General features: G+C 44.3%; 1 protein-coding gene across 3 annotated transcripts in view; it reads right to left on the reverse strand.

Annotated features, from left to right (window-relative positions):
• The window catches only part of LOC135050113 (ephrin type-A receptor 6), a 1,497,116-nt gene that overhangs the window by 129,067 nt on the left and 1,350,583 nt on the right, over nt 1–17,466 (reverse strand). For all 3 annotated transcript variants that reach the window (XM_063956287.1, XM_063956286.1, XM_063956285.1), the window contains one exon: nt 5,152–5,213. In XM_063956287.1, coding sequence (XP_063812357.1) covers nt 5,152–5,213 — 62 coding nt within the window. The remainder of the gene's footprint in view (nt 1–5,151; nt 5,214–17,466) is intronic.

The raw sequence follows: 17,466 nt of genomic DNA on the forward strand, positions 1-17,466 counted from the left end.
GTCAGCAAAATTCTGCACTGTCCTACTATATACTGCGCACAAGTAAAATGCAGCACAGGTATGGATGCATAGTATACTTGACGACACAGAGGTAGAGCAGTGGACTACTGTACCGTACTGCTATATATATACTGGTGGTCAGCAAAATTCTGCACTGTCCTCCTACTATATACTGTGCACAACTAAAATGCAGCACAGGTATGGATGCATAGTATACTTGACGACACAGAGGTAGAGCAGTGGACTACTGTACCGTACTGCTATATATTTACTGGTGGTCAGCAAAATTCTGCACTGTCCTCCTACTATATACTGCGCACAACTAAAATGCAGCACAGGTATGGATGGATAGTATACTTGACGACACAGAGGTAGAGCAGTGGACTACTGTACCGTACTGCTATATATATACTGGTGGTCAGCAAAATTCTGCACTGTCCTCCTACTATATACTGCGCACAACTAAAATGCAGCACAGGTACGGATGCATAGTATACTTGATGACACAGAGGTAGAGCAATGGACTACTGTACCGTACTGCTATATATATACTGGTGGTCAGCAAAATTCTGCACTGTCCTCCTACTATATACTGCGCACAACTAAAATGCAGCACAGGTATGGATGCATAGTATACTTGACGACACAGAGGTAGAGCAGTGGACTACTGTACCGTACTGCTATATATATACTGGTGGTCAGCAAATTTCTGCATTGTCCTACTATATACTGCGCACAACTAAAATGCAGCACAGGTATGGATGCATAGTATACTTGACGATACAGAGGTAGAGCAGTGGACTACTGTACCGTACTGCTATATATATACTGGTGGTCAGCAAAATTCTGCACTGTCCTCCTACTACATACTGCGCACAACAAAAATGCAGCACAGGTATGGATGCATAGTATACTTGACGACACAGATGTAGAACAGTGGACTACTGTACCGTACTGCTATATATATACCGGTGGTCAGCAAAATTCTGCACTGTCCTCCTACTATATACTGCGCACAACTAAAATGCAGCACAGGTATGGATGGATAGTATACTTGACGACACAGAGGTAGAGCAGTGGACTACTGTACCGTACTGCTATATATATATACAGCGAGACCGCAAGGGTTTCTTTTGCACTCGCCCCACTGCTGACATTCCGACGGTCGGGATCCTGGCGTCGGTATGCTGGGCACCAGGATCCCAACAGCCGGGATATCAATACCAACCCATATACAGCACAAGCACCACATTCCAGCATCTACCCCCCATAGACAGAGCACAAGCACCATCATTTCTACAGTCAGACACCACTGTCCCCCCACTAGCACCACCACTCCTCCATAGATAGCGCACAGATAACATGTTCCCTCCACAGCACCCGACACCCCCCCACCCCATAGACACACAGCACAGACACCATTATATTATTCACACACCAGCATTCCCCCCCATAGACAGGGAACTCAAGCACTATCATCCCCCCACCATGTAAAACACAGACACCATCATTATTCAAGTCTACCCACCCCCTCCAGCCCCCTCATGCTGGTGGAAGAGCTGCAGTTACTCCAGAGTTTGAGTGCCGTGACCCGACCAGCATAACTACCAGCGCCTGCCTTCCCCCCTCCTCCCCGCGCATATGTAAAGCACACAAACCTTGCTGCTGCTGAGTGTGCTTAGTGTGGGACTAGGGAGAGATGAAAGTCTGTCACTGCTGCCACTCAAGCTCTAACCGTGTGAACAGCCTGGGCGGAGCTGATTCCTCTGCATGCAGCCAGCGGCCAGAGTCAGAGTGTATGGATTGGACTGAGGATGCAGCTGCACAGTAAATTACTGTCAGTGCCTCAGCTTGGCCGATGTTTAAAAAAAAAGTCACACACATCGGTGAGCTGCGTGATACATCGCCAGCCAGGGGGGGTTTCTAGGTACTCGGACCCCCCCCCCCCCCCACCCTGCGTGCGCATATGATAGGGCATGGGATTGCTACTCTCCTGAGGTGAGCAGGTCTTCTGGGTCTAAAATGTTATGGCCAGTGGCGTAGCTCCATGGTGGCTTGGAGGCGCTGGGTGACTTGTGGGCACTAGGGTCTGCAGGCGCTATTGCTACGCCACTGCCTGGACCTGCAGATACTTGTCTGCGATACCATCATGCCAGCCCCCATTGAAAATGTCCCTCACAAAATGATGCCTAAAAGTTTTTGGACAGAGGGAAAGCGGCTATTTTATAGTTATGCACTAGTTATGGCTGTGGTCGGGAGCGAACAAGTCTTCTTCATCTTAGTATTTTGGTTTATTTTTTAAATTTTTATTGGATTAAAAGCTGGAAGGAGAAAAGGATCTCCCCTGGATTTAGGTAATTTATGGAGTTATTCTTGGTTGCATTGGGAGTGGAATCAGCAGCAGAAAGAGAGAAGTAATAACGCCACTGTATAGGTCATTGGTACGGCCTCATCTAGAATACTGTGTTCAATTCTGGAGGCCATATCTTCAGAAGGATATTAATAATACAATAGAGAGTGTACAAAGAAGGGCAATTAAAATGGTGCATGGGATACATCACAAAACACAAAAACAAAGACAAAAAAATCTCAACATGTATAGTTTGGAGCAGAGAAGGGAAAGGGGGGACATGATAGAAACTTTCAAATATATCAAGGGTTTTAACAAAGTCCAGGAGGTAAACACATACCCTCCAACATTGTACACGTAAAAACCGGTACAAATGAGGAAAGGGGGCGTGGCCGTGGGTAAAAGGGGCGTAGCCACGCCCTATTTCCTATAATTTCAGATGCAGTGAGCCAAAAATCAGTACAAAGCCCTTTTTGGCCTGTACATACCTTAAAAAAACGGTACTGTACCGGCCAAAAAGGTACAGTTGAAGGGTATGTAAACATTCTTTAAATGAAGTGAAGTATTAGAACACAAGGACATGCACTGAGACTGGAGGGGGGAGTTTCAGGGGAAGTTTGAGGAAAATTACTTCACAGAAAGGGAAGTGGACAACTGGAATAGCCTCCCATCAGAGGTGGTAGACTAGATGCTAACACAGTAGAGCAATTTACTGTAAACATGCATGGGACAGACATAACGATAGCCTTACAAAGAAATAAGGATCAAATAAGGTTTAAGGTAAAAATATGGTAAAAAAGGGGCAGACTAGATGGGCCAAGTGGTTCTTATCTGCCGTCAAAGTTTGTGCGTCTATGTTTCTATGAATGGGTAAAAGAGGGTTTGATTTTTTTAATACACTTTTTTATCATTATTTTTACGTTTTTATTGAACAGAATTTTCTTACTAGTCCCAACAGGCCTTTGTTCTTCTACAAGCACTGGCATACCAACATAATTTATTCCTACATGGTCTTGCTGGGGCCAGTAGTTCCACAGGACAAAATGTTGAATCTTCTTATTTTTAACCATTTATCTCATGCTGGAAGGGTGGTTGGAGATGCCTTGGTGATTTCAGAATGGGAGTGTCTTTTCTAGAGGAGGTTGTCAGCATTGTTTTTTGTTTGGCATGTGCTCACCCACTAGGGCGTGTGACTTTATAGTAGGGAACCCCATGCCACGTGTATTTACTGTTATAGTGTCAACAATTCAGTCTGTCATCCTAGTGCTGGTAGAAGCCTTTTTAGTAGTTCACAAATGACGTGTGCGTTGCTACCAAAATTTCCTTTACAAGCTTATACTATAAGCTTCGGTGCTCGCACGATTTGTGTGTGTGTGTGTGTGTTTAATTTTTTTTTTTTTTTTTTTTTTAGTGGGCATTAACATCTATCAGCATCAACTTTATGATGATGGCAGGCATATTTAGTGCAAGGTGATACACTTAAAGCATAAGCATATATCTGCATCTTCGCATTGGACTCATTTTCCTTCTGCATCGTTTAAGTAAAATGTGCCAAACCCTACGTGAGACTGTTAGCATCTTGTTCTTTTCTATTATGGAATACATGTAGTGGTGATAAACAATAAGAGAAGCAAAGCTGTCAAAATTATTTAACATTTTTGCCAGAACCATACCAATGATATTAAGGGAATGACATGTGCAAGCAGTGTTGGACTGGAGCAAGAAGGGCCCACCGGGGAATGCACTGACAGGGGCCTATACTTAGGGGTGTGGCCAGCATCCACAGAGTCTTGAAATACACCGTAGTCATGTGCATTATAATGTAACATTATACTGTACTGGACTATGGTTCTAGACTGTGCACTATGATTAGGTTCTAAGCTGTACACTGTTCCCTATAGGAGGGGGTGGGCCCTCGGGTAGTGGGGCCCACTGGGGGTTTCTCCTGTACACCTGTTGGCCAGTGCAAGAAATTGCTAATCTGAAAACAGAATGATTGCATTTCTAATTTGGGCAATTTGAACTACTGTAAATTGCCCAAAACTGGCCCAAATGTTCCCAAAACGGGTAGTGATTGTAGGTCAAACTCTGGTTGGAACAGTCAGAAAATACAGTTTGATAGAGGGCAGGATGTAATGAAGTCTGAGTTCAGCGGCCGTGCGGGATACCGGACAAACTCAGATGATTTTTTTAAAGGGGCAATCATTTATAAGGCTAAACCATGTCTTGTAAATGATTGCCCCTTAAAAAAAAAACATCAGAATTCGGCCAGGCATCCTTCACGGCCGCTGAACTCGGAGACTTTATTACATTCTGGCCAGTGACCATTCCTAATCCTTGCTTGAGATTATTTAAATTATAGCATTATATAGTATCACTGTCATAAAAAAGGGACAATTAATACATTCCACATCCCATTACATATCTATTGTACGATAGATTATACGATACCTAGAGATGTACATTTAAAGAACCAAGACTTTCTAACACTATGCAAAAGTGGAAACAATGCACACAAATCTATTTCTTATTTCTAATACTTTAATTTAAGTTTCATTGTTCCTAAATGGTAACTCTGCTTAGAACCAATTATATTCTTAAGTTCAAGTCGTCTTTATTTGCCAGACATACTTTAATGTATCATCTTACTAAGGTAATTCAGCCTGGGGGAAAGCAGATATTCTAAAGAGAAAAAAAAGCCATGAATAACATTATGCAGAAATTAATTTATGAGAAACGATTTTAAATCCTAGGCAAGAATTGTTTCTTATTCAAATGTCACCAGGAAAATGACACCTCACCCGCAGGAAGGAGTCTAGGGATCCATTTTCCATGTATTCAACCACAATCATTACGGGTCTGCCTGCAAAAACAGAAAAGAAATTCATTAGGAAGATTAAAGGTGTATTATGGGTTGGTTATACATTTCCAGCTGTTACAGAAAGATTATCTATATTACTTTAATGAAGTTCATATGTCTCATGCTGCAGGGGGAAAAAAACATTGCAAGTAAATTATCTTGTGTAGATGCTGCCAAATTCACACACGGAATGCTACTCGCTGACTACACGGAACGGACGCTGTTTATGACCTGGTTCTCAGCAAGCCAGACACAGGACTGCGCACAATGACTTCGGTCAATACTCATCAGTGCAACTAAGCATCTACACCACAGGTTCTCAAACTCGGTCCTCAGGACCCCACACGGTTCATGTTTTGCAGGTCACCTGTAGATTTTTAAAATGTGACAGTTGGTGATACACAGTGCAGCTGCTGGGTGACATGGAAAACATGAACCGTGTGGGGTCCTGAGGACCGAGTTTGAGCAACCACTGATATACACTAATCATTTGCAATCACAAAATAGAATATGGGGTATAAGTAACAGGCTCCGATTTGCTGGACTCGGTGTGATTTTGCCAATGTAGCCTCTAAATTTAAAGCCACCACTTTGGATCTGCCTCAATATATTTGGGGCAGTACGGATGGTGTAATGGTTAGCAAACTTAGCATTACTGCCAGGGCCGGATTAAGGGCCTCATGGGCCTGGTGCTGAAATTGTCCAAGGGCCTATTATGAGAAGTGGAAGAGTTGGGTCCAATGAAATGTAGGCATGCAGACCCTGTATACCATAGGCCCCAATGTCTTCCTTATTAACTAAAAGTACACAAATTACATAATTCTGTGTGTAAAATAGAAATGCAATTTTAATACTTATGATTTATGGCCGACTGTGTGGCCAGCTGGTTATCATCATACTGTCATGATGATGGGCCAATTTTATATGTGGAGGCCTGGAGCTGGAGCTCCTTCTGCCCCATTGTTAATCTTGCCTGTTTACTCCCTCACAGCACTGAGGTTATGGGTTTGATTCCCACCACGGCCCTATCTGTGTGGAGTTCTATTCTCCCGGTGCTTGCGTGGGTTTCCTCTGGGTACTCTGTTTCCTCCCAAAGTCCAAAAATATGCTGGTAGGTTAATTGGATCCCAACAAAATGAACCCCAGCGTGAATGTGTGTACATGTGGTAGGGAATATAGATTGTAAGCTCCACTGGGGAAGGGACTTATGTGAATGGCCAAATATTGTCTTTAAAGTGCTGTGGAATATGTGTGCGCGATATAAATAACTGGTAATAAATAATATATAAATATAAATTGGAACCTATTATATATACCTATGTGGCATATGTATGATACTTTGGGGGATACCCACAAATGTTAAGCATCCTTGGAAAACTCTAGGTTTCTATGGGGGCTGCTAAATTTTTAAACTTACCAAGTTCTGGAATGAGTTTGGCCGGTTAACGAACAAAATCTTAAAAAACGTTAGCCATTGTAGTATATACAGTAGGTTACATACGTAAGAGTTTACCGGGAGAGTGATCCACCATATCCCTCCCCTGTAATGGCCATTCGTGCACGTGTGGTCTGATGACCGCTTATGCGCAGTAGGCCCCCCCCCCCAGGGTCCTGCAGCACATAGAAAAGTGACCGCATACACGATCACTTTACTTTACACAAGGACTATCTATCGGATGTGCTTCTTAATACATCCGGAAGGTGCAATAACATTACATACTAGATTTGAAGCTCTGGGGCCAAATGTAATAGAGTGAGAGTTTCAGAAAGTGAGAGATTTGGTAAGGTTTTGCAGTTTTTTTTTAAAGTGGCAATCATTTACACAGCAATATCAACCTGGTTTTTCAGTGTAAATGATTGCCACTTTAAAAAAAACTGCAAAACCTTACCAAATCTCTCACTTTCTGAAACTCTCACTCTATTACATTTGGCCCATGGTCTAGTAGAGTGACAAGAGGATGACTGTTCTTTAAAAACTTGATATAATGTATGACTAGTAAAATGGACCGTTCCTGCTCTGCCCTGTACCACCCTCCCCACGCTACACTTACTGGTCTTACTGTTCTTTTCTGGTGATCTGTCCTGTCACCATTGCTGCAGTGGGAGACATTCGGGGGCTCATGAAGGGCACACACTACATAGATCTGCTCAGTCACTCAAAATGCTGATTATTTCTCTGACAATTATTTTGCAAGTGTCATACTCAGGATTAGAACCAACAACCTATTACACTGGGAACAGGCATCTTACTGATAGAGCTATTTGCTACTGTATAGGAAGCATGAAAATTCGAACTATATGAAGTTACTTGTAACATATTTAGAATTCTCATGCTTCCTATATAGGAGCAAATAGCTTCATCAGTATGGCATCTGCTTCCAGTGTAATAGGTTGTGGATTCTAATCCTAGGAAAACCACTTGCAAAATGCATATCTATAATAAAGAGGGTGTGACTTGTAAGGTGCAGGGACTTAGTGGGGGAGTCAGCCACGGAAGAGATAGCGGGCGGCTGTGAACACATGGAACGGGAAGAGACGTGCCCCTCTTCACAGCAGGAGCCCGGCGGCAGCTGACTCTGTTGCCTCCCACAGTTACAACTCTGTCACTCATTGATAAATGGGCCCCCTAATTTGCTGGTTCAATATAAATTAAAAATACCAAAACATGTACAAGGGGGTACCCAAAAGAAACAGGAATCGTATTCTAAAAGACTGGGCGCGTGCAGTACAGGCTTCCGCTGGTAGGTGATTGTTTGCGGAACCCTTCTGAGAACGTATGCCCGCTGACGTTGTGGAGAAAGGTAGCATTTGACTGCAGTGATTTTTTTAATTCACTCTTTCGCCTATTTTTAGTGAAGTCAAATGTAAAAACAATGCTCATTTGTTTCTTTGATGTGAGAGGGATTGTGCACTCAAAATCTGTACCCCAGGGTCAAACTGTCAACCAAAGTTTTTATTTTAAAGTTTTGAAAAGGTTGCGTCACGAATTGAGGAAGAAATGTCCCGATTTGTGGAAAACAGGTGACTGGTTCTTCCATCATGACAATGCACCTGACCTCACAGCGCTGAGCAATTTTTAACCACCCCGTGCAACCTTTTTTATTTCCTCGGATGAAAACAGACCTTAAAGGAAAACATTTTGCTAATATTGAAGAGGCGAAACAAAAAAGAGAAAAGTAAAAGGCATCAACGAAGATGAGTTTAAAAAATGTTTTGAGCAATGAAAAAAATGTTTGGACAAATGTATTGATTCAAGTGGAAACTACTTTGAGGGTGACTAAAGTTTCAAAATGTGCAAATAAATAATTAATTAATAATTTATTAATTCCTGTTTCTTTTGGGTACCGCATTGTGTACTTGATTTTACGTAATCCAAGCAAACTAGCAATTGTGAAAGTCAACATATTAAAAATAGGATAAAATAAAAGTTTTGGCTTCATCCTGTCGGCTGTGACCTTGTGATTTAGAGCTGTGCATCTCTACTATACGCAGAGGGAAACGGAGCCTGTGTGGGGAGTGTTTACAATCTCAGAGTTCAGAGACCCTGGCTGTGAATGTAATATGTGTTGCTTAGAAGCACAGGGGCTTGTCAACAATCTTTAGGCCTGGCCTCAGGGTTACCAATTTAACAGGCTGAAATGCCTGGAACCATTTTCTCTGAAGATGCGTAAATAAATGTTAAAACCCCAAAGCTCTTCTCCCAACAAAACAGGCAATTAATGGAGCGACTTACACAAAGGTCGCCGCAGCTCGTGCTGATTGTCACCTTTCAGTAATTTCCCGCCATTAAAAGCTCCGGATTTGAAAGAAATTTCTTTTAATCATTATTTTGAAGTAGGCGCTTGGATCAATTCCTGACTTATATAACCCCCTGTGTTCCCTGTTAGTGGAATCTGGTCTTACAGATAAATTATGTCTTTTTCTCTCCCTTTCTCCAGTCATAATATAGAAATTGAAGCTTTCCACTTATTCTATAGAAAGAATCAGTCTCAGAACTTTCATTTATCATGTTGCAATATTGAATCCGTGAAGCATATTCTGTATGTTAAGTGGGAATTAATGTGGATGTGGGACAACGGCAGAACTTAATCCAATGTCTTTAAGTGCATGTAGAAATGTAATACACACACTTTGAATCACTTTAGAGAGTGATTAAAAATAAGTAAAGATGTTACAATGTAAATTAAGGAATTAGTTGTGGAGACAGATTTAACGCTTTGGGCTCCAGTACTTTTGCTTCAGTATTACGCGAAAAGCCTAACTTTGAAGTGGTTTGGTGCATACCTACCTACTATTTTATGGCGCTCTATAGGGGGGCCTAAGTGGAAAGTGCAGAGACAGGCCTCCACAAATCTCTTTATAACTGTCCAGGCCACTTCACTGAAGAAGGCGGCATCCAGATGATGGTGGGAGGGCTGCTTGTCAGGGCTATGTCTCCATCAGGGTCAGACTGGCCCAGGGGGGAAACCCCGGGTGGGACACACTGTTCAAGGGCCCACTTTCTCCAGGGATCAGGTTCCAGACTGTGCACTAATAATACATTATACAAATCTTACATCAGTGGTTCCCAAACATTTTTGAATCACGGCGCCCTAGAGTTTTAGAATCTTTTTCACGGCACCCCTAGGCCAAAAGTTTCTTATTGAAAACGTAGAAATAAATTATTAATTAAGTAATTTGTGTTTATATGTCATCCTTAGATTTCAGTTGTGTGGTGAGGGACAAGATTTGCTTCTGTTTGTCCACATAATTTATGTTTGGAAGCCACCAGCACTAGTTTTGCCTATTACATTGACCAAAAATAATTTAAATTGGTCTCGGACCACCAATCCAAGGCACTCCTGCAAGTGTCCCAGCATTATACTGCTCAGAACTATGGTGTATTTTCTAGAGATGAGCGGGTTCGGTTTCTCTGAATCCGAACCCGCCCGAACTTCATGTTTTTTTTCACGGGTCCGAGCGACTCGGATCTTCCCGCCTTGCTCGGTTAACCCGAGCGCGCCCGAACGTCATCATGACGCTGTCGGATTCTCGCGAGGCTCGGATTCTATCGCGAGACTCGGATTCTATATAAGGAGCCGCGCGTCGCCGCCATTTTCACACGTGCATTGAGATTGATAGGGAGAGGACGTGGCTGGCGTCCTCTCCATTTAGATTAGGGTTGAGAGAGAGAGAGAGAGATTGACCTGAGGCTGTGATACTGTAGAAGAGAGTGCAGAGTTTAGTGACTGACGACCACAGTGACCACCATACAGTGCAGTTGTTTGTTTTATTTAATATATCCGTTCTCTGCCTGAAAAAAACGATACACACAGTGACTCAGTCACATACCATATCTGTGTGCACTGCTCAGCCCAGTGTGCTGCAACAATGTATATATATATCTGACTGTGCTCAGCTCACACAGCTTATAATTGTGGGGGAGACTGGGGAGCACTGCAGTGCCAGTTATAGGTTATAGCAGGAGCCAGGAGTACATAATATTATATTAAAATTAAACAGTGCACACTTTTGCTGCAGGAGTGCCACTGCCAGTGTGACTAGTGACCAGTGACCTGACCACCAGTATATATAATATTAGTAGTATACTATCTCTTTATCAACCAGTCTATATTAGCAGCAGACACAGTACAGTGCGGTAGTTCACGGCTGTGGCTACCTCTGTGTCGGCACTCGGCAGCCCGTCCATAATTGTATATACCACCTAACCGTGGTTTTTTTTTCTTTCTTTATACATACATACTAGTTACGAGTATACTATCTCTTTATCAACCAGTCTATATATTAGCAGCAGACAAAGTACAGTGCGGTAGTTCACGGCTGTGGCTACCTCTGTGTCGGCACTCGGCAGCCCGTCCATAATTGTATATACCACCTAACCGTGGTTTTTTTTTCTTTCTTTATACATACATACTAGTTACGAGTATACTATCTCTTTATCAACCAGTCTATATATTAGCAGCAGACACAGTACAGTGCGGTAGTTCACGGCTGTGGCTACCTCTGTGTCGGCACTCGGCAGCCCGTCCATAATTGTATATACCACCTAACCGTGGTTTTTTTTTCTTTCTTTATACATACATACTAGTTACGAGTATACTATCTCTTTATCAACCAGTCTATATATTAGCAGCAGACACAGTACAGTGCGGTAGTTCACGGCTGTGGCTACCTCTGTGTCGGCACTCGGCAGCCCGTCCATAATTGTATATACCACCTAACCGTGGTTTTTTTTTCTTTCTTTATACATACATACTAGTTACGAGTATACTATCTCTTTATCAACCAGTCTATATATTAGCAGCAGACACAGTACAGTGCGGTAGTTCACGGCTGTGGCTACCTCTGTGTCGGCACTCGGCAGCCCGTCCATAATTGTATATACCACCTAACCGTGGTTTTTTTTTCTTTCTTTATACATACATACTAGTTACGAGTATACTATCTCTTTATCAACCAGTCTATATATTAGCAGCAGACACAGTACAGTGCGGTAGTTCACGGCTGTGGCTACCTCTGTGTCGGCACTCGGCAGCCCGTCCATAATTGTATATACCACCTAACCGTGGTTTTTTTTTCTTTCTTTATACATACATACTAGTTACGAGTATACTATCTCTTTATCAACCAGTCTATATATTAGCAGCAGACACAGTACAGTGCGGTAGTTCACGGCTGTGGCTACCTCTGTGTCGGCACTCGGCAGCCCGTCCATAATTGTATATACCACCTAACCGTGGTTTTTTTTTCTTTCTTTATACATACATACTAGTTACGAGTATACTATCTCTTTATCAACCAGTCTATATATTAGCAGCAGACACAGTACAGTGCGGTAGTTCACGGCTGTGGCTACCTCTGTGTCGGCACTCGGCAGCCCGTCCATAATTGTATATACCACCTAACCGTGGTTTTTTTTTCTTTCTTTATACATACATACTGGTTACGAGTATACTATCTCTTTATCAACCAGTCTATATATTAGCAGCAGACACAGTACAGTGCGGTAGTTCACGGCTGTGGCTACCTCTGTGTCGGCACTCGGCAGCCCGTCCATAATTGTATATACAACCTAACCGTGGTTTTTTTTTCTTTCTTTATACATACATACTAGTTACGAGTATACTATCTCTTTATCAACCAGTCTATATATTAGCAGCAGACACAGTACAGTGCGGTAGTTCACGGCTGTGGCTACCTCTGTGTCGGCACTCGGCAGCCCGTCCATAATTGTATATACCACCTAACCGTGGTTTTTTTTTCTTTCTTTATAGTCATACTAGTTACGAGTATACTATCTCTTTATCAACCAGTCTATATTAGCAGCAGACACAGTACAGTGCGGTAGTTCACGGCTGTGGCTACCTCTGTGTCGGCACTCGGCAGCCCGTCCATAATTGTATATACCACCTAACCGTGGTTTTTTTTTCTTTCTTTATACATACATACTAGTTACGAGTATACTATCTCTTTATCAACCAGTCTATATATTAGCAGCAGACACAGTACAGTGCGGTAGTTCACGGCTGTGGCTACCTCTGTGTCGGCACTCGGCAGCCCGTCCATAATTGTATATACCACCTAACCGTGGTTTTTTTTTCTTTCTTTATACATACATACTAGTTACGAGTATACTATCTCTTTATCAACCAGTCTATATATTAGCAGCAGACACAGTACAGTGCGGTAGTTCACGGCTGTGGCTACCTCTGTGTCGGCACTCGGCAGCCCGTCCATAATTGTATATACCACCTAACCGTGGTTTTTTTTTCTTTCTTTATACATACATACTAGTTACGAGTATACTATCTCTTTATCAACCAGTCTATATATTAGCAGCAGACACAGTACAGTGCGGTAGTTCACGGCTGTGGCTACCTCTGTGTCGGCACTCGGCAGGCAGTCCGTCCATAATTGTATACCACCTAACCGTGGTTTTTTTTTCTTTCTTCTTTATACATACATAGTTACATAGACATCTCTTTATCAACCAGTCTATATTAGCAGCAGACACAGTACAGTACGGTAGTTCACGGCTGTGGCTACCTCTGTGTCTGCACTCGGCAGGCAGTCCATAATTGTATACTAGTATCCATCTCCATTGTTTACCTGAGGTGCCTTTTAGTTGTGCCTATTAAAATATGGAGAACAAAAATGTTGAGGTTCCAAAATTAGGGAAAGATCAAGATCCACTTCCACCTCGTGCTGAAGCTGCTGCCACTAGTCATGGCCGAGACGATGAAATGCCAGCAACGTCGTCTGCCAAGGCCGATGCCCAATGTCATAGTACAGAGCATGTCAAATCCAAAACACCAAATATCAGAAAAAAAAGGACTCCAAAACCTAAAATAAAATTGTCGGAGGAGAAGCGTAAACTTGCCAATATGCCATTTACGACACGGAGTGGCAAGGAACGGCTGAGGCCCTGGCCTATGTTCATGGCTTGTGGTTCAGCTTCACATGAGGATGGAAGCACTCAGCCTCTCGCTAGAAAAATGAAAAGACTCAAGCTGGCAAAAGCAGCACAGCAAAGAACTGTGCATTCTTCGAAATCCCAAATCCACAAGGAGAGTCCAATTGTGTCGGTTGCGATGCCTGACCTTCCCAACAGTGGACGTGAAGAGCATGCGCCTTCCACCATTTGCACGCCCCCTGCAAGTGCTGGAAGGAGCACCCGCAGTCCAGTTCCTGATAGTCAGATTGAAGATGTCAGTGTTGAAGTACACCAGGATGAGGAGGATATGGGTGTTGCTGGCGCTGGGGAGGAAATTGACCAGGAGGATTCTGATGGTGAGGTGGTTTGTTTAAGTCAGGCACCCGGGGAGACACCTGTTGTCCGTGGGAGGAATATGGCCGTTGACATGCCAGGTGAAAATACCAAAAAAATCAGCTCTTCGGTGTGGAGGTATTTCACCAGAAATGCGGACAACAGGTGTCAAGCCGTGTGTTCCCTTTGTCAAGCTGTAATAAGTAGGGGTAAGGACGTTAACCACCTCGGAACATCCTCCCTTATACGTCACCTGCAGCGCATTCATAATAAGTCAGTGACAAGTTCAAAAACTTTGGGTGACAGCGGAAGCAGTCCACTGACCAGTAAATCCCTTCCTCTTGTAACCAAGCTCACGCAAACCACCCCACCAACTCCCTCAGTGTCAATTTCCTCCTTCCCCAGGAATGCCAATAGTCCTGCAGGCCATGTCACTGGCAATTCTGACGAGTCCTCTCCTGCCTGGGATTCCTCCAATGCATCCTTGCGTGTAACGCCTACTGCTGCTGGCGCTGCTGTTGTTGCCGCTGGGAGTCGATGGTCATCCCAGAGGGGAAGTCGTAAGCCCACTTGTACTACTTCCAGTAAGCAATTGACTGTTCAACAGTCCTTTGCGAGGAAGATGAAATATCACAGCAGTCATCCTACTGCAAAGCGGATAACTGAGGCCTTGGCATCCTGGGTGGTGAGAAACGTGGTTCCGGTATCCATCATTACTGCAGAGCCAACTAGAGACTTGTTGGAGGTACTGTGTCCCCGGTACCAAATACCATCTAGGTTCCATTTCTCTAGGCAGGCGATACCGAAAATGTACACAGACCTCAGAAAAAGAGTCACCAGTGTCCTAAAAAATGCAGCTGTACCCAATGTCCACTTAACCACGGACATGTGGACAAGTGGAGCAGGGCAGGGTCAGGACTATATGACTGTGACAGCCCACTGGGTAGATGTATGGACTCCCGCCGCAAGAACAGCAGCGGCGGCACCAGTAGCAGCATCTCGCAAACGCCAACTCTTTCCTAGGCAGGCTACGCTTTGTATCACCGGTTTCCAGAATACGCACACAGCTGAAAACCTCTTACGGCAACTGAGGAAGATCATCGCGGAATGGCTTACCCCAATTGGACTCTCCTGTGGATTTGTGGCATCGGACAACGCCAGCAATATTGTGTGTGCATTAAATATGGGCAAATTCCAGCACGTCCCATGTTTTGCACATACCTTGAATTTGGTGGTGCAGAATTTTTTAAAAAATGACAGGGGCGTGCAAGAGATGCTGTCGGTGGCCAGAAGAATTGCGGGACACTTTCGGCGTACAGGCACCACGTACAGAAGACTGGAGCACCACCAAAAACTACTGAACCTGCCCTGCCATCATCTGAAGCAAGAAGTGGTAACGAGGTGGAATTCAACCCTCTATATGCTTCAGAGGTTGGAGGAGCAGCAAAAGGCCATTCAAGCCTATACAATTGAGCACGATATAGTAGGTGGAATGCACCTGTCTCAAGCGCAGTGGAGAATGATTTCAACGTTGTGCAAGGTTCTGATGCCCTTTGAACTTGCCACACGTGAAGTCAGTTCAGACACTGCCAGCCTGAGTCAGGTCATTCCCCTCATCAGGCTTTTGCAGAAGAAGCTGGAGACATTGAAGGAGGAGCTAACACGGAGCGATTCCGCTAGGCATGTGGGACTTGTGGATGGAGCCCTTAATTCGCTTAACAAGGATTCACGGGTGGTCAATCTGTTGAAATCAGAGCACTACATTTTGGCCACCGTGCTCGATCCTAGATTTAAAGCCTACCTTGGATCTCTCTTTCCGGCAGACACAAGTCTGCTGGGGTTGAAAGACCTGCTGGTGACAAAATTGTCAAGTCAAGCGGAACGCGACCTGTCAACATCTCCTCCTTCACATTCTCCCGCAACTGGGGGTGCGAGGAAAAGGCTCAGAATTCCGAGCCCACCCGCTGGCGGTGATGCAGGGCAGTCTGGAGCGACTGCTGATGCTGACATCTGGTCCGGACTGAAGGACCTGACAACGATTACGGACATGTCGTCTACTGTCACTGCATATGATTCTCTCAACATTGATAGAATGGTGGAGGATTATATGAGTGACCGCATCCAAGTAGGCACGTCACACAGTCCGTACTTATACTGGCAGGAAAAAGAGGCAATTTGGAGGCCCTTGCACAAACTGGCTTTATTCTACCTAAGTTGCCCTCCCACAAGTGTGTACTCCGAAAGAGTGTTTAGTGCCGCCGCTCACCTTGTCAGCAATCGGCGTACGAGGTTACATCCAGAAAATGTGGAGAAGATGATGTTCATTAAAATGAATTATAATCAATTCCTCCGCGGAGACATTGACCAGCAGCAATTGCCTCCACAAAGTACACAGGGAGCTGAGATGGTGGATTCCAGTGGGGACGAATTGATAATCTGTGAGGAGGGGGATGTACACGGTGATATATCGGAGGGTGATGATGAGGTGGACATCTTGCCTCTGTAGAGCCAGTTTGTGCAAGGAGAGATTAATTGCTTCTTTTTTGGAGGGGGTCCAAACCAACCCGTCATATCAGTCACAGTCGTGTGGCAGACCCTGTCACTGAAATGATGGGTTGGTTAAAGTGTGCATGTCCTGTTTTGTTTATACAACATAAGGGTGGGTGGGAGGGCCCAAGGACAATTCCATCTTGCACCTCTTTTTTCTTTTCTTTTTCTTTGCATCATGTGCTGATTGGGGAGGGTTTTTTGGAAGGGACATCCTGCGTGACACTGCAGTGCCACTCCTAAATGGGCCCGGTGTTTGTGTCGGCCACTAGGGTCGCTAATCTTACTCACACAGTCAGCTACCTCATTGCGCCTCTTTTTTTCTTTGCGTCATGTGCTGTTTGGGGAGGGTTTTTTGGAAGGGACATCCTGCGTGACACTGCAGTGCCACTCCTAGATGGGCCCGGTGTTTGTGTCGGCCACTAGGGTCGCTAATCTTACTCACACAGCTACCTCATTGCGCCTCTTTTTTTCTTTGCGTCATGTGCTGTTTGGGGAGGGTTTTTTGGAAGGGACATCCTGCGTGACACTGCAGTGCCACTCCTAGATGGGCCCGGTGTTTGTGTCGGCCACTAGGGTCGCTAATCTTACTCACACAGCTACCTCATTGCGCCTCTTTTTTTCTTTGCGTCATGTGCTGTTTGGGGAGGGTTTTTTGGAAGGGCCATCCTGCGTGACACTGCAGTGCCACTCCTAGATGGGCCCGGTGTTTGTGTCGGCCACTAGGGTCGCTAATCTTACTCACACAGCTACCTCATTGCGCCTCTTTTTTTCTTTGCGTCATGTGCTGTTTGGGGAGGGTTTTGTGGAAGGGACATCCTGCGTGACACTGCAGTGCCACTCCTAGATGGGCCCGGTGTTTGTGTCGGCCACTAGGGTCGCTTATCTTACTCACACAGCGACCTCGGTGCAAATTTTAGGACTAAAAATAATATTGTGAGG

This window comes from Pseudophryne corroboree, chromosome 2 (assembly GCF_028390025.1).
Source record: "Pseudophryne corroboree isolate aPseCor3 chromosome 2, aPseCor3.hap2, whole genome shotgun sequence".
Taxonomy (NCBI): Eukaryota; Metazoa; Chordata; class Amphibia; order Anura; family Myobatrachidae; genus Pseudophryne; species Pseudophryne corroboree.